Raw genomic sequence first — 23835 nt, forward strand, 5'->3', positions numbered from 1 at the left:
TTGGTCTATACATTTGGATAATATTTTATAGAAAACTCTCAATTCCTGACACTTTGAGAGATCCACCACTTTGTCTCTTTGTCTATAAAAGGAGGACAATAATGACACAGACTTTACAGAGTTGATTTAAAAGCTCTAGGAATACTATGACTTATTATGCAAATACTCATTTTGGTTTCTGCGATTGCTATGGTCATTCCAATAAAAGCCGGAAGTATTCTGAGCTGGTTTCTCATAGAATTAAACATTCTAATATGACAATATTGGTGCAGTGGCCTCCCATGTGCCTTAATAATTTCTCAGAACAGCCTGTTTTCTGCAGAGGCTAAGAGAGAGCCAACGTTCGCTCCGGGAAGGCCGGAATTAATTGTTGGTGGTGCAGGAGTGTGGGCTCTGGGATCAGACGCACCTCATGCAGGTCACACCCATGCCCGTACCCGCCCTCTGACATTGAGACAGTCATCCCTCACCTCACTTAGAAATGACTCTGGGTGCTCTGTGTGTCTCAGATAAGAAGATTTTTAAGGAGCCACATGGGTGTTTGTATGTTTGCTATCAGAACATAGGATCTGTTTTCAATGATGCTCTGCTCTGGTCTGCTTTCCAGGTTGCCTATAGAATGAGCTATATAGAAAGCCCACCAGAAGTACGAGGGGGAAAGATAAGGACCACATTCACACAAGAGACTTCAGAACTCGAAATAGGAGAGTAATTATACATGCTGACTCTGGGCCTGTCCCAGTGGCAGCTAAAGGAATTTAATACCTTTCATAATTAAAATCACAAAAGCATAGAATTTTACATTTTTAAGAGACCATAGTGAACCCCTACGGAATCCGGAATCCGAAGTAGAAACATTTACAGCGGTCGCCACATCCCAAGGCACTGAGACTGACAGCTCACTTATTCTGCAGATACGTCTGAGTTTATGATCTTGGAACTGGCCTCTTGGGGATGGAAGTATTAATCGCTTGGCCCTTCACGTGCTCCATAATTGATCCAGTGTATCTGATGGCCATTTCACCCTACTCCTGCTGTTTTTCTTATCCCTATTCTTGCTGTCTTGTCTTCAGTTGAGAAGATGTTGATTCTGGGGCATTCAGAATAGTACCCTGTGGGATAACAGACCAAGGCCGTGCTGTTTTGGGATCCTGGACTTGTCTTTTAGTCCTTATGGGACCACAGGCCATTTACTTAATGTCTCTGGACCATTCGACGTTTGCAAATTTACATCATGATTTCAACTTCCCTACATGTTTGGAGGGCCAGATGCAATGACTACTGAGAAGCCAGAGTCATGGAAGAGGGCTCGACACGTGTCTTCCCATCCCCCACTGACAGGCACACTGGCACACGTTGTCCATTCCCTCTGTGTCTCTGGGTGCCTGGGAGTTGATTTTTGATCAACATGATATGCCCGACCCTCCATGCCCAGAGCCCAGGCTGTCTGTCTAGCATCATCTCCTGCTTTTCTCGCCTGGATTCATTTACCTTAGCCGCGTGCTACTGATTATATTTTTCTGCACTTTATTAATTTGTTCCTTCTCTGTCTTTGTTTATGACAGTCTCAGTGCCTTCCCTCATCCCTGCTCTACTTGCCTAGTCTTTCAAGATTCAACCGCAGCGCCACCTGTTCTAGGAAACCTTCCCTACCTACGCCTTCCCACACACTCATAGCATCCTGAGGTTTCCTCTAGTATGATGCCTACCACACTGCACTACACTTTTGCATTTGTGTCCCCATTTCCTCTAACTTGAGAATATGTTCTTCCAGGTGGGGGCAGGGTGCGTTAATGTTTGGAGCGCAAGTGTTTAGCACAATGACAGGTACACGGGAAGCACCAGGTATAGAGTAATTAGGATCATGAAGATGAACGGAATTGGACTGACCCCACTGATGAGCTGAAGACACCCAGTGGGGCTCCCAATCGTAATACTTCTAATATAAATACACAGTTCTCTAAAGTCAAATGGGTCAAGGGCAGCAATATAGGCATTCACCCAGATCACATCATAAGCATCAAAGTAACTTACAAGATGGTTATGAATTATGCAGATTCAATATGTCAACTTATCTAATTACTAACGAGTTATACTTTTTAAAGTTTTAAATAGGTCAAAATCTCTTAGTTAGCTAGGAATTGAACAAATTACTAAAGAAAATACCATCACTTAAGCACACCACTGGAAGATTCACACGGAGTTCTTACTGATAATAAGACTGACGGACTATGTGTTCGTTGTACTTTATGGAAGGCAAAGAACATTTCCCCTTTATCCTCATTCTTGCCCGGAGGACAATTAAGCCACTGTCAGAAGCGCTGAAGCTGAGGAACAGCAAAAGCAGGACTTAACCCCTTGAGCCCAGGTCATTCCTGTAATTCCAAGTCCACTGAATCTTTATGGAACTCTGTTGCTTTTTCCCACAAAGTGGAAGTAAAAAAAAATACCTCACTGTCATTTTGGAGCAATTTGAGTCAAAAAGCATCCTTTTAAAAACTGTCGTTTAAAACAGGCTTATAAACAGAGAAGAAAGAAAACAATAATTAGGAATCAGGAAGGAAAACAATGAACAACAAGGACTTTGAGGTCTGATTTTCAGCTCCACAATTTGTGCTTGTCTTCTGGACTACAATAGAGCCGCTGAGCACGCAGGGGCATTAGATGAGTCCAGTGATTTTCAAAGTTTCTTTATTTTTTTTAACTAAGGACTTCTTTTTCAAATGAATGCTCTGCAGAACCCATCATAAATCTGCTGTGAACAGAAGAGCTCTGATGAAGTGGGGTCCTCGCCCACGCTGCCCCTTTCTTACTGCTTAAGGTACCCCCAGGATTCCTCCAAATAGTGACTGAAATCCACTGGTCTGTTCTAACCCAGCACTGGCCAGCTCTTCTTGTTTGCTGCCTCTGTTCCTGAGTACCCCAGGCAGTATGACACAGGGAAGTATTAACGTTAGTGACTTCATCGTCAAAGAGATCAAATCTCCTGGGTGCGAAGGGGAACTGATACACAATACCCTCTTCCCCTTAACTGAGTGCTGACCCAATTGGAAAATCAGACAAAATAAGACAAACTAGAATTCAAACTAAGATGTGAGATTTGGCTTACATCTTTGATCAGGGGGGTTCCCGGACATTGAACTCTAGAATTGACTACTCACTTAATCAGATACAGCCGTGCTAGACAAATGTAGGCCTCCCTTGAAGAACACCTCATCTACCAGACTTCCGCCAGGGCTGAAGGTGATGGAGATAAATGCCTCTGAGGGAGGACTTGCTACCAAGAGAGGAAGACTCCAGGGAAGAACCTAGGTTCTTATCCCAAACTCACCTTTTGCTCAATAAGTGGGCAGAGCGGAGCTGGGAGTATGATGCTAGTGGATATGCCCCTCCACGTTGCAAACACATCAAGAGTGGAGAAGCAGGGCTTCCCTGGTGGCGCAGTGGTTGAGGGTCCGCCTGCCGATGCAGGGCACGCGGGTTCGTGCCCCGGTCCGGGAAGATCCCACATGCCGCGGAGCGGCTGGGCCCGTGAGCCATGGCCGCTGAGCCTGCGCGTCCGGAGCCTGTGCTCCGCAACGGGAGAGGCCACAGCAGTGAGAGGCCCGCGTACCGCAAAAAAAAAGACGAGGAATGTGTGGTTTCCAGTGTCAGACTGTGTCTGCATTGCTGTTCCACCTCCCGCATGCCATGAGCCCTGCAAGCAAGTTGTTCATCACTCTGGGGATCAGTCTCCCAGTCTATAAAATGGGGATAAATAATTGTGCTTAGCTCATCAGGTTGGCAGAAGAATTAAATAATTAGTACATGTAAAACACTTCAACAACTCCTGGTATTTAATAGAGTCAAATAATAAATGTTAGCTGTTTATTAAAGCTGTTGTATTATTATTTTCTTATTGGTTAAAAACAAAGATCATAATGAAAAACTCACCGCATCACCAGGAAGAGGAATTCAGGGGCCAAAAAAATAGTACCAGGCACACAGCAGGCATATACAATGAACAGTAGCTACTATGAATAGAATTCTAGATTTTGAGGTCTGATTGAGCTTCCATTCCTTTTTCAAAGACACGTCCAGAATAGTACAAACCAATTCCATCTGTGCATATTCTCCCGTAACTGTAACGCAGAAGATGGCTGATATCTCTATACAAAAATGTGTTTTGCCTTTATGGGTGTGTCTGAATTAAATGAAAAGTTATCAATGTTTACCGCATGCTTAGTAAAAATCAGGTTGTATACATATTTCATATAAAGTATAAATAAGTATATTTCTATAGGACATAAATATCTATAGCATGATTATCGTGGGGGTCTAGCAGATCCAAATTCCAAAATTGCGTGAAAGCTCCGCAGTTCTTAAGCAGGGGGACGTGAAGGTAGTTTGGACCTTCAATCGGGGGCTGTGCTCACCGAGCCCATTTTGTCGTGATGCTGCCAAGACCTCTAGAGGATGCTACAGTTCATTCATTCATTCATTCACTGTCCATGTAGTCATTGCATTCTGTGTCCTAGGTGTGTCAGGTTCAAAGACAAATAGCATACTGTCTAACCTCAAAGTGTGCAGGGAGGGTTAGAGAGAGAAATTTACAGAAATAATTGTGGTCTAATGAGGTATGTGCAAGGGACCCAAGAGGAGGGAGCAGTTGAAGAAGGTTCACAAAGAACAGGACATTGACCTGATTCTTGGTGGTGACTTTTAGGCAGCAAGGGGATAGGCCTTGAAAAGAAGGAAAAACAGCTAGTGGACTCTGGAGTGAAACAAGAGGCAGCCGCTGAGCCAGGAGATGTGATCGGGGCTCAAGGCCTTGAATGCCATGCTAAGGAATATGAATTTGATCTTGTAGACAGTGGGAACACACTGGTGCTGCAGATGAAAGGGAAGACCTGGGCAGTGAGACCCAGGAGAAGGATGTGTTAATAATTAAAGTGAGCAATAGAGAAGACTCAGACAAGGGCAGAGGCAAGAGCATTTTAGAACTTTCAAGACTTCATAACTGGTTCTTGGGGTGAGAAGAAAGTCTGGAGACTAGAGGAATTTGCTGGCTTTCTTGGATGTCGGGCAAGGTGGGTCCATTAACCAAGACCAGAAGGAAGAGAAGGACCAGGTAAGGGGGGCAGTAATAAGCTCCTTTCAAGGTGCGTGTGTGACAACAGGCAGGCTATCCAATCAGCAGTTTGGAATAGAGCTCTAGAGCCCAGGGCAGTAATTAGATGTAGAGATGCAGACTCATTCGAGAGGCACGTATGCAAAGGTCTGATGTGATAGCAAGGTACCTCTGTTAGGTAATAAATGAATGAGAAAGCAAAACTTCTAACATTTAACAAGTACTTAATATAAACCAGGCACTATACTAAACACTTAACTTTATTATTATCCCCACTTTTCATGTTAGGAAACTGACATTTCAGGTGTTGAGGACCAGCTGAGTCACGGTGATAGTCCGCGAGCAAGGAATAGACCCTATTTGACTCCAGACTCTGTTCTAACCAAGCTTTATCCCTGCACAGCTCCCAGAAGACTTCCATTCAGTGAAAATCCATTTGCAGGTTTCTATGTGGATGACCATTGAGGTTTGAGCTGCGTAATCCATAGACCCATTTCCAGAGGCCATCAGCGGGTGGGTCCTAACTGAAAAAGATTTTCCTTTTAGCGCACCCTGACATTACACTGAGGCATCACATAAGTCTGTGTTTTACGTGAGTGGTGTTGTTTAATCCTTCACAGCAACCCTAACAGCCGGATTACTATCATCCCCTCCTTACAGATGTCGCACAGATGATGCCGCGGGGTGGGCCCTGGTCAGGAGCCTTCCGTTGTGAGTTTACATGCAGCCTATGTTCTGCCTACCCTGCATGAATCTGTCGTATTATTTAGGGTTTCCTTTCCAGACGGTTGAAAAGGAGGGATGCTAAAGTGTTCTTTCTTTGTGCTGGGGAGATTGGGCAGGGCTTTTCAATCCACTTCATGCAGTTCTAATGTGGGGGGGGGGCACTGGCTGCTCAGTGCTGGCTCTGGAGGCCTGGAGGGCCGGCTAATGGGATTTTCTGTGGCAAATCGTTCACTTTCTAAAAGTCGTGCTGTTGAGTGTTTATGGAAGATGGCACTGGCTTTGTTTATGATAATCTCCAGCCATATGTTTTTAGGATTTCTCTTTGGATTAACACTTTGACTTCATATTATTTCAATAATCATATCAAATCAGCCTTATGACGATTCTCCAACATTTTCTTTATGTCTCTCTCGAAAAATCCATATGCTATTGGTGTCTAGTCTTAAAAGTGAAACTTAGTAAATAACATACTTTGGAGATCCCTTGCCCTCTTCCATGGGTCTTGGGGCACTGTCAAAAGGAGGCATTGGTGATAAGAAAATGCAGTTGGGAGCAGGTAGCAGGACCAGAAATTGGAGGGTTCGGGGGTGTTTGAGGTAAACAGTCTGTGGACTCAGAGCTGCGAGATCTGATGCCTTTGTTAATCCTCTGTCTGCTTTCATTTCTGCTTAGTCACAGATAATGGAGTCACTGCAGGACTTGTATTAATGCCTATGTCAAAGTAAGCAGACCTAGCGGAGCTGCTGTCCTCTGCCAGCCATGCTTTTCAAAGGCACACATGGCAGATGACAGAGGCCTGCCTTCACTGAGCACCTGCACTTGAGAATCCTTTCTGCTGCGGGCAAAGCACAGTGACTCGTATAGCTCGCTAGATTCTCTGAGCCACGGTCTTCAATCTATGAAACGGGCATTGGAGTTGCTATCACTTCTTTGGTCACTTCAAGGCATAAGTGATAAAAATGAGTAGCCAAGAAATATCAAGAGCATTTTTCAACATGAGTGTCTCTCTGTGCTTTTAGGACATATATGTATATAAGCGCACATATATACACATAGGTACGTACGCATATAACAGCTTTGTAGAAGGGTGTACGAGAAAATTATTGGACTCTAGGGAATAGGAAACTTTATATTGTATTTCCTTTGGTAATACTGAGATTTTTACCATATCTGTATTCTATTTTGAACACATATTAGAATATCTGCCTTATAAGGTGATTGTTAAGTATCCACTGAGATACAGTATGATGGGAATATCTAGATGTTTCATGAATAGCGGATTCTTTCTTGCTCTATAGACCTGGGGAGTCCAACACACACACCCTGCTATGAACAAGCTTTGCTGGTCTTCCTGCAACTGTACTGACTTCTGATCTTAATAGGAAAGATGAGAAATGGGAATATGCAAGTTACCCTGAGTGTCTGGCAACCACAGATGTCCTGACTGAATTTTCTGCTTATGAAACGGAAAAGTCTTTTTATGACAAAGCTTGTTGAATGTCTCTGTTACGTTCAAATCAGAAAGGACCTCATAATGTAAAGCCAGGTTTAATTTGAGGCACTGGGGAGTGAAGGGTACTGTTGAGACTTTCTCTGGGGAGTTCTGTGGTGCCCAGTTTCTATCTTCAGGCCTGAATCACTCCTTCCTCATTCTACCAAGGGTGATGGTGGCCAACTGCATATGGCCAAGTCCCTCTCTGAAAATTGCCCTGTCTGGGAGAGCTGTCGACCAAGGTCACACCTCTTCCCCGAGGTAACCCATGCCCAGTGATGGTCAGTGCATGGGTACAAAGACCTGGCCCCCGTCTCAAGGCCAGACAGCTGCAGGTCCAGAGCTCCCCCTGGGATCGACTGAGGTCCCTGTGTCTGCACGACGGCGCAGTGTACCTCCTCCCTCTGCCCCACCCTACTCTCCCATGGTCGTTGCTCCCAAGAGCACACGCCATGACCTTCCTGCAGGCCAATCTCTGTCTTGCAGTCTTTCTCCCAGGGAACGAATCTAAGACCGTCTCAGAGTGAGGTGACGGCAGACCTGAGACTTCCATCCGGGTTTCCTAATTTGTACCACCTTGCATGCCGTGACCCAACTATCGTGATGCGGTGATGAGGGCGAATGTAATTATACCCAGCACTCTCTGCCTTCATGGAACCACTGGGGCTACAGATGGAGTTCAGGGGGCTCCTGACCCTTATCAGACCTGTCCTGCCCCCACGGGACCAACTCAACCCTCTCAGATGGCAGCAAAGAAAAAAGGAAACAAAGGAAGCAAGAGGCTGCCACATCGGCAACTATGCAAGTCAACTCACAGAAACCAAGAGGATGCAATTCCACCAACACTGCCCCTGGCGCTTCTCCCAGCAGGACAGGCTAGGAAGCCCTGGATGGGTCATGAACAGACATTTGCTTGCGCTCCTCTCATCCGCGTGAGCAGTAGATTCCTACGTCCATGGAATTCTCAAGCTTACTACTCAGTGCCTCCCTTTTTCTGCCCAAACCCATCCTGGTGAGATTTCCTTCTTCTGTTCTTAAAACAAATCCTTCCTGAAATTCACCCCAAGCCATCCTTCTCTAGTGGGGTTGCAGGGAAGTCAGAACTGTCCTGGTCCTTCTTTTTCATCATGTCTGGGCCTCCAAGTAAACTGTAGACTTAAGCATCTTTTCCTCATCAGACAAACGACACGTGTGGAATTCTACTGCTGTAATGCGTCCTACAGCTACCAACACAGTAGAACGTACAGAGCATTCTCACACTGCGTGGGCACATCCACAGTCTCTTACACTTTCAACACTGAGAACTGCAACTCACAACTGCTTCCCATTTTACAGCAAAGCATTTTTCTCCTCAGCACCGTGTGCTCTTCATCCATCAATACAAAGGTCTTTCTAAATGCCTCATCTCCCTGTGAAAAGGAGCCCACCTCAGTCTGTCCCATGGCTTCTTCTTACAGTGGCAAGAGAAAGAGGCTTATAAGTGGGTGACATTCAGTTGCCCCAAACCTGCGAGGTCTGTGTCCTCATCATCACCATCATCTAATATTATTATTACTATTATTATTTTAATTTGAACACAGTAAGATAGAGGCTTGGCCAGGTTCACCGGTTTCCCCATACAGAGGGAGAGGGAAGACATTCCAGCTCTTCTGTTGGCATCTTGAAGCGCTTCCCCGTTTTGCTCAGGACCTGGCCACGTGGGTAGCCGTCAGCTTGCGTTTCTGTTTCCCCCTGCAGGGGAGCTTCTACGTGCCCTCTGACAACTGCATGCAGCATGCTTACAAGTGGCACCGGGACGTGTGCTTCCTGCTCTTACACGCCTACCGGGGACTCCGTGCCTACTTCCTGACCATCATGAGGGACATCCCTGAGCTGCCACGCATGGAGCTGGGTAAGGGGCTGGGCACAGGGGAAACCTCACCCCAGCAGCCGACCGAACTTCCTCTTTTGGACTGGGGCTCGAGAAAAGTCAGCATGCTCTTGTAAATGTCACAGTAGCAAGCACCGTTTCAGATTTTTTTTTTTTTTTTGTATTCGACATCACTCTAGCCGGAGAAAATCTTGGACGTGCCAATGCAGGGAGAAAGGACGCAAGCACCTCGAGTCACATTCATTTACTCATTCATTCATCCACGAAGCATTTATTAAACACCTACTACCCACCTGGTGCTGTGGGCACATGATGTGGAGTTGCTTTCTAAGGGAAAATGCCTGTTTACAGCCTTTTTCTTAATTAGACTGTAGTTACTGTATTGCAACTTACAAGAGTATAAAACAGTCCTACATTTATATATGTAGGTATTTCTACATATATATATATTTCATCTGGATGACATTAGCAAGCTCTCAGTAGTCACCATATTTGGTTTTGGTTTTCTGGGGGTGAATCGCTTCTTGTCCATCATCAGACATCATGGTCATTGGGCCTCATCCCTCTTGATTGACAGACGGTGGAACTGAAGCTCAGAGAGGTGAAATGACTGCTCAGGGTCACAGTGTGTGGCACAGCAAGGCAGGAACACAGAGATTCTTCAGTGATGCCCGGGGCAGAGTCTTTATATCGGGTCACACTCATTTACAGCAGGTGGTGGGTTGTGGTTTTGCTCAAAGTCTTCTAATGAGGCCCTTTGCCCCTAGAACAGAAGCCAGGTCCTTAGCCTGGTATTCAAGGGTAATAACAGTCCTGCTGGGAAGGAACCTCAACTTCCCTCCCTGCACCCTGAGACCTTCCTTGCGGAGAAAATCATGCTCTGGCAGTATTGATGGCCTTGTGCATTATCCGTTATTACACTGAACACACCACACAGCAATCATTTATTTGCATGTTTCTTTTCCCCGCTAGACTGGGGGTCTTGGAGGGCAGAAGACCCCCAGATCCCTCACACACAGTGCCTAGCGCGCAGGATGAAGGAGTAGGGGCAACGTTGTTGTTGTTGCATGGATTTCTGGTGCCGTCTTACCATCTGGCTTTGTCAGCTCTAATGCCCTCTTTGAAGCACGTGATCTTGGAGTTGAAATTTTTCAGGTCAGATGCACTCACAGGAGACCCACACAGTTCAGAGCCAGTTTAGCTCAGGGGTAGAATGAAAACAGTGTCTTAGCAGTTGGCTTCTTCCTTCGACTTTTTTTTTTTTTTTTTTATCCCAAAGGAACTGAATTTATTTGTTCATTCACTCACTCACCATATTTTGTTGAATGTTTACTGTGTGCATGGGTATACTGTGCCAGGCCCCAAGCGCACAGCCATGATCAGTGATAAAAGTGCATTATGCCTCGTGGGGCTCACAGAGCTGAGGACAGCTGCTGGGCGGGCAGCATGTGCTCATCCGTGAGCGTCGGCCACAGGCAAGGTCTGACCACAGCCTCATGGAACTAGGGGAAAGTTCAAACCCAGGCAAAGCTGCGACCAGGAAACCACAAGTGACCAGAGTCCACCCCGTTCAAGCTGTAAGACGGCGGGGTTGCGGGCTTCTCTGTTGCTGGTGTGGAAGACTGGGACGAATTGGTGGCGCTGAGCAGTAGTCTTAGCTCTGCTACCCCATTTCCCTGGACTTCTGAACATCCACCTGTATGAAGGACCTACAGATCCAGGTCCTAGATGTGTCGCACAGACGTGTGTGTACGTGCGCGTGCCTGCACGTGCTACATACCCGCAAAAGCACAACAGAATGTGGAATCGCTTTGGACCACGCAAAGTGAACGTGGGGCTCTCCTGTTTCTCAGAAATGCATCCATGGAACAATGTTGACCTTTATCTGGTGTGAAGCCACATGGCTCCAAATCACCCTTTTTATAAACAGGACCCTTTAGACAGAATAGAGAAGGAAATTCCACAGAAGCTGTATTTTTTTCTGTGACGTCAATGCCGACTTGAAATCTGTGCTCCGTTCATTCCGTTAACAAATTCTGCATTTCAGTGTGTGTCCATTTAATTGTGTGGGTTTTTTTTTTCTTTCCTAGAGTCACTTGCTGTTGAAGAAACACTCTCTCAGCTGTGCTCAGAGCTACAGGTAATTAGGAAACTGACTCCTTAGTTCTGAATGGCAGTAGTTATGTGGGGCAAACATAGTTGCTTGCTTGGTGTAGAAATCGGAGATGAAAAGACACGACTGGTTACCTCACGTTAGATCTTAAACTGAAGAAATACTCTTCCATCCACTGCCCTAAATCATTGTGTCTCTTAGACACCTGTCGTGTGCCTGGCCATGTGCTAGATATTTTGAAAAACACCAAACAGGTTAACAGGTCTTGGTTTCCCTGACATTCACACTTTTTATTTGTCTATTAACCATGCATCTAACAAACGTTTACTGACTACGGGCTGTGTGCTTCTCACGGAGGGTGACAGAAACCTTGCACCCGTGCTCAGATGGCTCACACGTGGCAGGAGGCCAGCTTCCATGAAGATGATGATTTTGAAAACAGTGCTTTGCATTTGCCCAAAGTTCATCAATCACGTATTAAGAGTACGTGCTTAGTGAGTACTTGGCAAATGCACGCTGTTCTGTTATTTACAATCTCTGGAACGCTTTCACATCCCATTGCGTTGGACGGTCTGGGTGAGCACGGCTATCCTCCTGTAACGAGAGTCAGATGAGGTGGAAAGGAGTGTGTAGCTCAGGGTCGGTGACCCAGCTAATCCATGCTCAGAGCAGGACTCACGAGACTGTCTCATTGCAAACTTGACGTTTCTATCTTTTAAACCACTGTTTCTCATCCCTGGCCTCTCAGTAGAAACACATTTGGACTTTAGACGCACCCTGGCCTGGGTCCCATCTAAACAGGTTGAAACAGAGTAGATGGGAGTAGAGCTCAGGGATTTGCATTTTCATTACAAGTTCCCCAGATGAATCAAAACCACAGTGAGATAGCATCTCACACCTGTTAGAATAGCTCTCATCAAAAAGACAAGGGGTAAGTGCTGGCGAGGGTGTGGAGAAAAGGGGACCCTCGTGCACTGTTGGTGGGAATGAAAATCCGTGCAGCTACTGGGGAGGACAGTATGGAGGTTCCTCAAAAAATTAAAAAACAGAACTACCATACGACCCAGCAATCCCAGTTCTGGGTATTTATTTTAAGGAAATGAAATCGCTATCTTGAAGAGGTATCTGCACCCCCATGTCCATTGTAGCATTATATACAATAGCCAAGACATGGAAGAAACCTGAGTGTCCACCCAAAGGGGTAAAGAAAATGCAGTGTGTCTGTCTGCAGTGGAATAGTATACAGCCATCAAAAAGAATGGAATTTTGCCATTTGTGACAACATGGATGAACCTTGAGGGCATGATGCTAAGTGAACTAAGTCATTCAGAGAAAGACAAATACTGTATGATCTCACTTATATGTGGAATCTAAAAACAAAAAAGAAGCTCACAGAAACAGAGACCATATTGGTGGTTGCCAGGGGCGATGGGGGGAGGTGAGGGAAATGGGTGAAGGTGGTCAAAAGGTATAAGCCTCCAGTTATAAGTAAGTTCTGGGGATACAGCATGGTGATTATAGTTAACAATACTGTATTATATATTTTAAATTTACCAAGAGAGTAGATCCTAAAAGTTCTCATCACAAGAAAAAGAAAATTGTAACTATGTGAGGTGATAGGTGTATTAAGTAACCTTATTGTGGCTGTCATGTCGCAGTATGTACACGTATCATTATGCTGTACCCCTGAAACGTACAAATGCACCAGGGGTTCCCCCACTGCAACCTGCGAGTGCAGGGGGAGACATGGATATGCCCCCATGCGTTTGGCCACAAGCAGACACAGAGGAGCATCATGGTCCCTGAACCACTAAGGGATGGACCGGGGGCCTGAACCCAAGGCCATCTGCGAGCCACTGCAATATTGATGCATCTGGTCCCTGCAGTGGTTCAGGCCACAGCTCAGGCTACCAATGAGTTCTTAGATATATTTCATGAAAACCCAGCGGGTTGCCTGCTTCCTTTGGTACCGGCCCCCAAACTGCAGGGAAAAGGCCCCTGGTTTTGAGTGACAGTGTTGCCTCAGGCTTTATTCGGTACAAAGCAACCAAATTAGCTGACTGCTGCAGGGATGCAGCTGGGTGACACGGAGGGAAAGGGGGAGTCTGGGAGGAGCACAGCCTGGTCTGCGGTTTTTTAAAGGGCTGGCCTGGTGCTGGGAGTGAAAGAAACAAAGCTTCCTCCCTGCCCCCCGCCTCCCCAAAAGGCACATTCACAGCCCACAGAACTTTTAGAGGCAGGACATCGCCACCTAGTGGTCAACCAAGCACATGGTCACAAAAGCATCCATCTCAAGGATGGATTGGACAGTGGAAACTGTTTCAGGTGATTTAAGACAATTTGAAAACATAGAGCTCTACACTCATGGAGAAGTTCATCTGTACCTTTGCTCTGTGTGAATCTTACACACATTTCTTAAGCACCTACGGTGTGCCAGCTACTCTGCTATTTGTTGGGAATACAACCGAGATGGCAGAGAGCTTCCCAGGACTAACAGCCTGGGGTGAAACAGATGTGTTCACGCAGGAGGCGCGAGCTCTCAAGAGCATCAGTGCTGGACCAGGAAGTGTAAGACGAGGGGCCTGTGTGAGCACCGGAGGCTCTAGGTGGCATTAGGAGTGAGGCGGGGAGGGAACAACCATGCAAAGCCAGGGCGAGTCTCGACCTGACGGAAGCACCGTGGGTGCTCGGGGCCCAGGACGGCTGCAGAGGGAGCCTTTGAAGCCAGTTGTGGGGGTCTGGGCTGGAAAGGTGATTGGAGCCCACGATCGGGATCCCCGCCGTGCAGCCTGATTAGAAAAGGGATGGCTTGTGCTCTCCGTAACGGGTGGAAAGATTCTAATGAAACTCAGCAAACAGGTTCAAATCATGTTGACTGTCTACCAGACAGCAATGGAAAAATCCTGGTGTCTGAGTCCTACCCTCAGAGATGGGCCCAAACGCTTTACGGTCTCCCAGTGATTCAGCGTGCAGCCAGGAGTAAGGCCCATGGTGAGAGAACGTGGCTAGCTCAGGGCGTATAAAGCAGACTTTTCTCCACCTGACACCTGCTTACCTTGAAGATGCCACGCAGGCATCACCTCCTCCGGGAAGCCTTCCATGACCCTTTCACAGCACTCAGGACGTATCTCTTTCACAGTACTTTGTAGGTCTAACTATCGAAATAAATAGCTATAACTGGACCATGTGCCCCTTCCAGGACTGGACATACTTATCTTTGGCTTCCCAGAGCTCAGCATACTCCAAGCTCAGACTTCAGTAAACAGAGCAAGGGGCGGAGGTGGTGAGTCAATGAGCAAAGGAGCGTGGCTAGACCCAGATGAAAAGCACGGCAGGGGGGGCTGTATATTTTTCAGGAGCTTCACCTGAAATGGCACTGGGTCCAGACTGCCTCCTTGTCAGCGTGAAGGGCTTCTCTTTTTCTTGCCAGAGAGACCCTTCCACACCCATCATCTGTACCTGAACAGGCCCAGGCCTCTGTGAGAGCAGGAAGGTCCTCTTGTGGCTTCATCAGAAGCTTCCTCAATCTTACCTGGAACCATTGCTGTCATCAACTCGGGGAAGAAAATAATGCTCCTGCCGACACATCTAATGAATGGCTTTTCCTTTCCTCTCTGGGGGCTGAGCTCAGAATTCATGCTGTGTTTGCCAGAATTGCTGGAGTGGACAGTGGGGAGAGCCGTGGGTGTCAGGGCGAGAAGGCCAGTAAAGGAAGTCCAGTTCCTAAGGCACGGGTGCCTCTCACTGATGCAAAGTCACCAGCTGACTCAATGGAGAGTTACCGAGTTTCCATCATCCATCAGCCACAGCGTAGGTACCGAGAATACTGAGAAGGCTGAAGCTTGGGGTGCAGGCAGAGGAGGGTACTGAAGCACCATATGGCAAGTGGTACCATGAGAGTAGTCTGTGCAAGGTCAAGTAGACCGCAAGGAGAAGGGAGGCCAGGCCTACACGTGGCACACAGTAGACGTTCTGAAAGAACCATCAGGAACAAGAGTGACTGCACGGGCTTCTGAAACAGTTACCTGGTGGAGAACAGGCAAGTCCGAAGTGGTGAAGAGAGGGAGAAAGGAGATTGGAAGAGGCAGTAGGCCTTCCAAGGAGAACGTGCAGCCCGATCAAGGCCCTGGTGCTTGGAAAGAGCTGTGTGTTCAGGTTGGTGTGGCCGGAGCCATGGGCGGCACTGCGCCAGAGGGAAGGCCGGGAACGTTGTCAGGGGCAGAAAGGTGTTCGGTGCTGATGCAGGAGCTTGGCAGTGAGGGTAACGTGTTGGAGAATGTCAAGATAAGCCACCAAGAGACCGTCTAAAAGCCTTACTCTCCAGCCTCGAGGTTTTCCAGTGGCCAGTCACATCCCCTACTCTCCCCAACCCAATCCTTCCTTCTCTGCCTCTTAAGACTTTGGGCCATGCATTATGGGACTGAACCAAGAGTGGACGTTCCATGTTTGGTCCCTGTCTCCCAGCAGAGCCAGTGATGGAAACAGTGCTTCTATCAGAAGACAGGGCCATTCTCTCGTTTTGGAGTTTTGTAGCTTGTGCTGTCACCAAAGACTGATCTTTCCTCTTGGAAGAAGCAGCTTAGAGACGCTGCAGGTGAATGATGCCTTGTACCCGGAAGCTAGTCATTAATTACAAAGCCGCAATACCCAACAATTAAAGAGCCCTACAGAGTGTCAAATTCCTTCTTCTCTGTTTTTCTTTTTTTTTTTTTCGGTACGCAGGCCTCACTGCTGTGGCCTCTCCCGTTGCGGAGCACAGGCTCCAGATGCGCAGGCTCAGCGGCCATGGCTCACGGGCCCAGCCGCTCTGCGGCCTGTGGGATCCTCCCGGACCGGGGCACGAACCCATGTCCCCTGCATCGGCAGGGGGACTCTCAACCACTGTGCCACCAGGGAAGCCCTTCTCTGTTTTTCTTACTCTCAGATGCTTTGCTCTACCCAGCATGCCTTATACTAGCATCAGCCTTTAGTCAAAGAAGAGTGAAGGGAACTTTCAGCGTTTCAAGCGAGGCTTTGAACTTAGTCTCCCCATACATTGTTACACCCAATAAAGGGTTATTTGCTTTGCACACTCATTTTGCAGATGAAGAAACTGAGGCACATGGCAAAGAAGGAGCTCAGAGATGGGTTTGAAACAGTGATGGTTGTGTGTCCTGCTGCGTCTTCTAAGACAGACACATGCCCACCACTCTTCTTTTTTTCAGTGTTCTTAAGTTGACTTTTTAAGCATATTAAGGATAAGGATGGTATAAACCTATTTTTATTGAAATACAGTTGATTTACAATGTATTAGTTTCAGATATACAGCATAGTATTTGATATTTTTACAGATTATACTAAATTTAAAGTTATGAAATATTGGCTCTACTCCTCAGGGTTAACCCACGTTCCTGTCTCCTCTGGTGCAAGAGGCTCTCTGCAGGCAGAGACACTCCTTTTCGTTTGAATACATTTACTGAACTTCACTTTTTTCATTTGCCGCACCCTGTGGCATGCAGAATCTTAGTTCCCCGACCAAGGATCGAACCCGGGCCCCCTGCATTGGGAGTGCCGAGTCTTAACCACTGGACCGCCAAGGAAGTCCCAAGAGACGCTCTCTAATTCATCTTTGTGCTCCCATGTATTCTAAACATGTGCCTGGGATATGGGAGATGCACATTAAATTCTTGGTGGGTAAGTGATGAGGCTTGGACCACTGGTTCTCTGGCTGTCCTCAGAGATGTGATCTCTCTTCTCACCTCTCCACAATGAAAGTTACCCCCAGGCAGACGGCTCTCGTAGTTCTAAACTGAAGCTAGCCAAAAGTCCCCGCAAGGGCTCCGGACCTCTGTAGGCTGGGTCCTTCAAGCTTTCGTTAAGGCAACCTGGGATCCTTCTTAAGAAATTTGGAGTGTTGGGGGGAAGATGGTGGCGGGTCTGTTGAGCACGGCCATGTGGAAATCACCTGGCAAGTCAGATGCCGTGAGGTTATAAAGACTGTATTGTTTCTCGGGAGATGTTTTACGACGCCTACTCTGTAAAGGCAGAGTGGCGCCGGGGCTTTGTGGTGAGATGGTCTTGCAGTTGAATCTCAGCTTTGTGTGACCTTGGGTGTGCTATTTCATCCTCTCTCATTTAATTTTTATATAAAATGATGGCTACAGTAACTTTACCAAAGGTTCATTGTGGGGATTAAATAGGAAAGGGCATATAAAAACACCTAGTGTTCTACCTGCCAACTAGTAAATATTAATAAGTGGAAGCTATCATGATTGTCGAGTAATGAGTTCAGAACGTAATAGGATGCAGAGGAGAGTCCAGAGAAAGGAGAGGGATTCGTTAAAAGCTGAGAAGCCAGTGAAGACTTCAGGAGGCAGTAGCTTCATGGAGCAGAGGTCCTTTACTGCCACCCTTTTGCCTCCCCAGATGTTGAATAATCCAGAGAAGATAGCTGAGCAGATAAGTAAGGATCTTGCCCAGCTGGCCTCCCACCTGATGGCTCTGTGGACCCAATTCCTGGACACGGTGACATTACACTCCCAAGTGACCGCTTATCTCACCCAGGAGCATCACACCTTGCGGGTAAGGGGTTAAATGGTATCAGTTCTCTAGTCATGCACCAGTGATCCTCAAGGAAGCTTTACAACAGTTGGCTCATTGGGCAGAATAAAAGTCGGGATGGACTTCTGTAGACCCAATACTAGCCCTTCTCCACCCTGAACTAGCAGTGAAACTTTATGAACTTCCTTCGGCTCTCCCATCTTTGCTCTACTATTCAAAAAATACCTTCCTTGGCTACTAAGTGATAGCAAGCCCATCTCAGGGATATGACGAAGTGCTTTGCTAGTGTTTCACAGAAGTGTCTTCACATCTACTCCATTGTTCCCAGCGCATTTTTTGCCACCAGCTTGAGTGCACAGTGGTGGGTACTAACGCATAATAAAAGACGTCGGTCTTCTCATTTCCAGCAAGAGGACCAAATAGCTAAGTCTACAGAGTGCTCAGCGGACACACTTGCATGACTAGCTTCGCACGTTCTGTTTCATCTGCATTTATCTATGGCCTCTGTGTTCAAGGGTCGCATATTCTAGTAGAAGAAATAAGGCCTAAATGTACAAACGACAGAACGCAAGCCGAGAGCAGATTCATAAACATGCATTCAGTTGTGTCCATAAATCAGGTTTGTGCTCAGAACCAGAAAGAGAGAGGGCAGCTGGGGGTGCGTAGAAATACTAGTGTTTCAGAACCTCTGGGCTGTGGGCTAAGCTCTCCCTGATATTAATATATGTTACTTCCCTCGTTGAGCCTTAATTTCTTTTTAAAAAGTCAAGGCTAGGGACTTCCCTGGTGGTCCAGTGGTTAAGACTCTGCGCTTCCACTGTAGGCAGCACGGGTTCGATCCCTGGTTGGGAACTAAGATCCCACGTGCTGCATGGTGTGGCCAAAAATAAATAAATAATTAATTAAAAAAAAAAAAGTGAAGGGCAAAGCCACCCAGTGAGTTACATTGTTTATACTATTTTATTCCTCAGGTCCGAAGGTTTTCTGAGGCCTTCTTTTATATGGAGCACCAAAAACTTGCAGTCTTGACCTTTCAGGAAAATCTGTAAGTAACCAGTTGCATGCCCACATCGTGAACCCTGAGCGCCAAGGACGTTCTTGTTCAAAGTTATTTCTTCCCTTCATCTCCAACCATGAAGGAGAGAAGTCTGCCCACCTCTGTACATTCAGGTGCATTTTCTCTGAAGGCAAAAGAGTCAGACAAATTGCAGAGGCAGGAGCTGGCAGGTGTCAGAGAAGATCAGTAGACAAAGTATTTTGTTGTTGTTGAGTATCCTTATGGTTTTGTAGACAGAATCAAGACTTCCTAGGTCCCTGAAGACATCTGTGCTGAGTCCTCTTTGCAAAATGAATTAGAAGCAGGTGGTGTGGGCACAAGCAATGTCAGAAAAAAAAAAATGCACCTGAGACTTTGCAGCAGCTATGAAATGCATTTAGCATAAGAATTAAGGCTGAACTACCTAATTAGGAGGACAGATGAATATCTAAGTTTGACTTCCTCCAGAAAAATTTTAAAAATATTCAGAAAGGGGCTTCCCTGGTGGCGCAGTGGTTGGGAGTCCGCCTGCCGATGCAGGGGACACGGGTTCGTGCCCCGGTCCGGGAAGATCCCACATGCCGCGGAGCGGCTGGGACCGTGAGCCATGGCCGCTGAGCCTGCGCGTCCGGAGCCTGTGCTCCATAATGGGAGGGGCCCCAGCGGTGAGAAGCCCGCATACTGAAAAAAAAAAAAATCATAAAAGTCAAAGGGTTGACATAAGATGAGGTCATTGTCTCTCATTGTAGATTTCACTTGTGGGCACAATCAGTGCTTCCTCCAAGATGTCTGGCCGTGGCTACACAAGTCCAAGCATTTCTTTGGGTTTCTGAATAGTACGTTTGCCTCCGAACTAAATGTGGATGGAATAGTGTTCGAGATGCTATAGTAAATCCAGCAGGAGAAACACTTGAAATCCATCCATCACTTAGGACAGACGCGAAGATCTTTTCACTTTCATCTTTATAACCTTATTTTCTCCCCACACTTAATTCTAGTTGGAAAGTTACAGCAATGTTGAAGTTTGCCTCATGGATTCTGAAATTGAGAGGGGCACCAAAGAAAACATATCTCATGTTAAAATGGCTTTTCTAGAAATATCTAGAGTCACTCGCTCATGCATTCATTCATTCAGTCCAGCCCCCTGCTAGAACCAACTGTATTTTTTAAAATGAAAATTGGGAGAGTTAATTTGGCAAATATAAGCATCACTTTGAGGACCACTGAGCAAAGCACTGCAATTCAAGACTACTGCAGGACATCTGATTCCAAATCACCACAACGATATGTAAGCCTCAGACTGCCAGGCCCTGGCTGCGTTCCCAAGGAGTGTGAACACACAAGGAGGTGACAGACACATAGGCAGCTAGCGTCCTGGAAGAGTTTTGTTGGAATGACAACCACTTGTACAAAGTACAGATGATATGGTATCCGGAAGACCTGAGTTCAAAATCCTGCTCCTCTACTCGCAGCAGATCCTTGAGAGAATTAATTTTCTGTTTGTTTGTTTGTTTGTTTTTTCCCTGAAGCTCACCTAGTCTTGTTTCCTTAAAATGGGTAGGATAATAGTTGTGAGGATCACATAAGAACATCCATGCACAGGACCCGACCTGGGGCAGCTGCAGACTCTGCTCAGAAAGAGTTAGGTGATGCCTGATGACTTACACAAATGTTTGCTCTTCACATAGACGCTGGGGAACAGAATAAAGATGTTCTCCCCATGGGTCACTCATTCTAGTGGAGAGACAGGCAAGAAGTACATGATATCATTTCAGATAGTGATCAGTAAAGAAAAACACATCAAGGTAAGGACCTAGAAAATTATGAGAAGAGGTATGGCCAGGGTCCTCATAAATGTTTCACAACTAGCTCTCAGGAAAGCAAAAACAAACAAAAAAACCTCCAGTCTGTAGTGTTTGCCAATTTCCATGTGTCATGCTCCCACCATAGTCAATTTCAAGCCAGGGATGTGTTAGCACTGAATGTGGATTCAGGAAGAGATGTAAACAGCTGGCTCTTGCAAGCCAATATGAACTGGCTCCAGCACTTCATCTTACTTCATTGGAACCTTATGCCCCGTGATGAGCAGTTCTCCATTTTCCCCTCTCCCAACCCGTGGCAACCACTTTGATTCTAGGAATCAAGTAAAGTCAGATTCTAGGAATCTGACTAGTGTAGACGCCTCCTGTATAGCGGAGTCATGCAATGTTTGTCCCTCTGTGACTGGCATTATTAGCGTAATATTCTCAAGATCCATCCCTGTTGTCACAGATTGCAGAATCTCCTTTTTCGAGGCTGAATAATATTCCATTGTCCCACATTTTCTCTATCCATTCATCTGTCCATGGGCAGTGAGCTTGTTTTCATATCTTGGCTGTTACGAATAGTGCTGTTATGTGCATAGGAGTGCTAATATCTCTTAAATATACTGATCTCAATTATTTGGGATAAATACTCAGAAGTGGGATTGCCAGCTCATATGGTATCTCTATTTTGAAGTTTTGGAGGAACTTCCATACTGTTTTCCACGGCAGCTGCACCATTTTGCCTTCCCCTCAACAGGGCACAAGGGTTTCAGCCTCTCCACGTACTCACCAACACTTGTTTGTTCCAGTAACAGCCATCCTAACAGGTGTGAGGTGGTAGCTCATAGCGTACATGCCCTGGAATTTTTAGTTATTTGTTAACACGTGAGAAGCATTGTGTGAGGTGTGTCGTCACATTCACAATGTCTGTATGCTACGTTCCAGCAAGAGAGAACTCCCTGCCTGAAATAACTTAGTTCTGACTCTCCAGCACCTATCCTGTTGTATTATAATTACCTGATTAACCACCTAACTTATTCATGACTCTATAAGTTCCTAAGGTCCAGAATCAAGTTTCAATCCTCTAGGTTTACTCCCTACCCTGTGCACACCATCCTATGCACGTTGGTGTTCAATCAATATACTTTGTTAATAAGCTGAAAACTGGACCAAAAATTGATGATAGCTGAGAAGTGCAGAACTGATTGCAACAAAATTCCATTTAAATATTCAGACAGAGGTCCAAAGAATGATGAATTTGCAACGGCCTTCATGGCTTTGAGGGAGAGAATAAATTGCTTCTCTTTTTCTTTCATAGGTTAAAATCCCATTGAGAAATAAGAGGCAAATGAAATACACATTTAATATTTATGTTAAATATACGTATATAAAATAGCATATGTGCGTACATGTCCTTCATCATCATATTTCTTACTGAGGATGCTGGATTACAGAAGTTGCTCTGGCCTGTGCAACGTTCCACAGCTACAGCACTGTTCTCTGCGGGCAGATAATCTAAAGGGCTGGAGAGTGAGTTTGGGACTTCCAGAGTCAGGCTGCTCTAAAAACGTCTGCAGTTGGACAAAGAGACAGAAAGACAGACAGACAGAAAGTAGCTATGCGTGCTCAATTCTTCTCCCAAACTCACCAACCCGATAAGAGCATCATCTTCGCTTGGGCAAGAGTGAGTGAGCTGGCATGGAGAAAAATGATGGATTGTTAATAATTTTCCCTTCATGGGGGAAAAATAAACTCTTGCCATTTTGCAGGGACTTGAGAGAAGGGAGTAAACATTTTCCACCAGCCCAGCCTTTGAACTAGGAATACTATTTATTTCAAATTCTGGAATCATATCGCTACTCGTGGAGTGATATCTGGGTCATGGAGGAGGAACAAGGGGCCTTTTAAAATCCTATAGGCAGGAAACCAGAAATATGGCTCCTGAACTAGGGGAATTGATACCCTAATCAAGGATCCTGTTGTCCACACAGCAAGCAGTAAAAAGGCAATTTTAGATGGTTCTGAATTCAGATGCCACCAAATATGATTAAGACCCTAAGTGCTGTAGGTAGTTAGAGAAATAGGAGTAAAGTATATATAGATTTAGGTGTTTCCTCCAAAACACGAATTTACGATTCCTAGCCATTTAGAAACTCAGCGTCCATTCCACTAGAATGGTATCTGTTACATTCTACTAACTGGTATGTGCTAAATGCCCTGGGGTTTTGCCTAAACACACAATCCGTGTCAGCACCCAGAGCAGTTCTGATTCAAAGCAGACTAGGGCTTTGGGGGCTGGGTAGGTAGCTGGGAAGAAAGGGAGGGGAGACAGACAGATGACAATTGTTAGAGTCTACTGAACATCTTCTGAATGCTGTCTTGGGATAAGAGGGATGGAACAGTAAGTTTAAAACCTTTAAATCTTCCTTGAACGCTCATCGGGTCTGTGTTCCCCAGGATTCAGACCCACAGCCAGCTGTCTCTGGATGTCCGGAATTCAGAGTACCTCGCCACCATGCCCCCGCTCCCCGCAGAGTGTCTGGACATTGACGGCGACTGGAACACTCTGCCCGTTATCTTCGAGGACAGATATGTGGACTGCCCTGCCACAGGTGTGTCTTCTTTTTTGCTTTGGAAACCTCAAGGGTAGGGCTTGCCACTGGGTTCCCATCAGTTGCTCTGTTTACATCCCAGCAGCCATGGGAACAAATCAATGAAGTATTTGTCAGTTCCTAGAGGAGAAGCAAGAGCTAAGGTTAAGCTTGTTATTGGAAATGACTTTGCTGCCATGAATGGACAAAGCAATGGAAGCAAAGGACATTTCTAGTCAAGACTCCCTTTTGGGCTCCTGGGGTGGGATTGTATTTAGTGCTTCAGTGTTTTCACCTGTAAGATGGGAACCAACTTCTCCCCCTCACCAGAGTCCCCTGAGAGTCAGATGGAGATCTTTTCTTATCTCAAGTGTACAATTCAAATATAAATTCATTTCTGGTTGAACCTAAATGGCATTCGGTTGACATTCCTATGCGGTGCTTGCTTTATGGAACGAGCCAGGTAAAGTATTTGAGAAAGTGGGCACATAAATATATGGATTAATGGATGAACGGCTCACTTCAGGGGGAAGAGGTAACGTGTGTGTGTGT

General features: G+C 46.1%; 1 protein-coding gene across 1 annotated transcript in view; it reads left to right on the forward strand.

Annotated features, from left to right (window-relative positions):
• FAM135B (family with sequence similarity 135 member B) overlaps positions 1 to 23835 on the forward strand; it is a gene marked incomplete at both ends in the record, with an annotated part of 161746 nt that overhangs the window by 117784 nt on the left and 20127 nt on the right. Inside the window, 5 exons of the mRNA XM_082675123.1 lie at positions 9066 to 9219; positions 11289 to 11338; positions 17717 to 17872; positions 18823 to 18896; positions 23150 to 23304. Of these exons, the coding sequence (XP_082531249.1) occupies positions 9066 to 9219; positions 11289 to 11338; positions 17717 to 17872; positions 18823 to 18896; positions 23150 to 23304 (589 nt within the window). The remainder of the gene's footprint in view (positions 1 to 9065; positions 9220 to 11288; positions 11339 to 17716; positions 17873 to 18822; positions 18897 to 23149; positions 23305 to 23835) is intronic.

The sequence above is a fragment of the Grampus griseus genome (genome assembly GCF_964374135.1).
Source record: "Grampus griseus genome assembly, chromosome: 17".
Taxonomy (NCBI): Eukaryota; Metazoa; Chordata; class Mammalia; order Artiodactyla; family Delphinidae; genus Grampus; species Grampus griseus.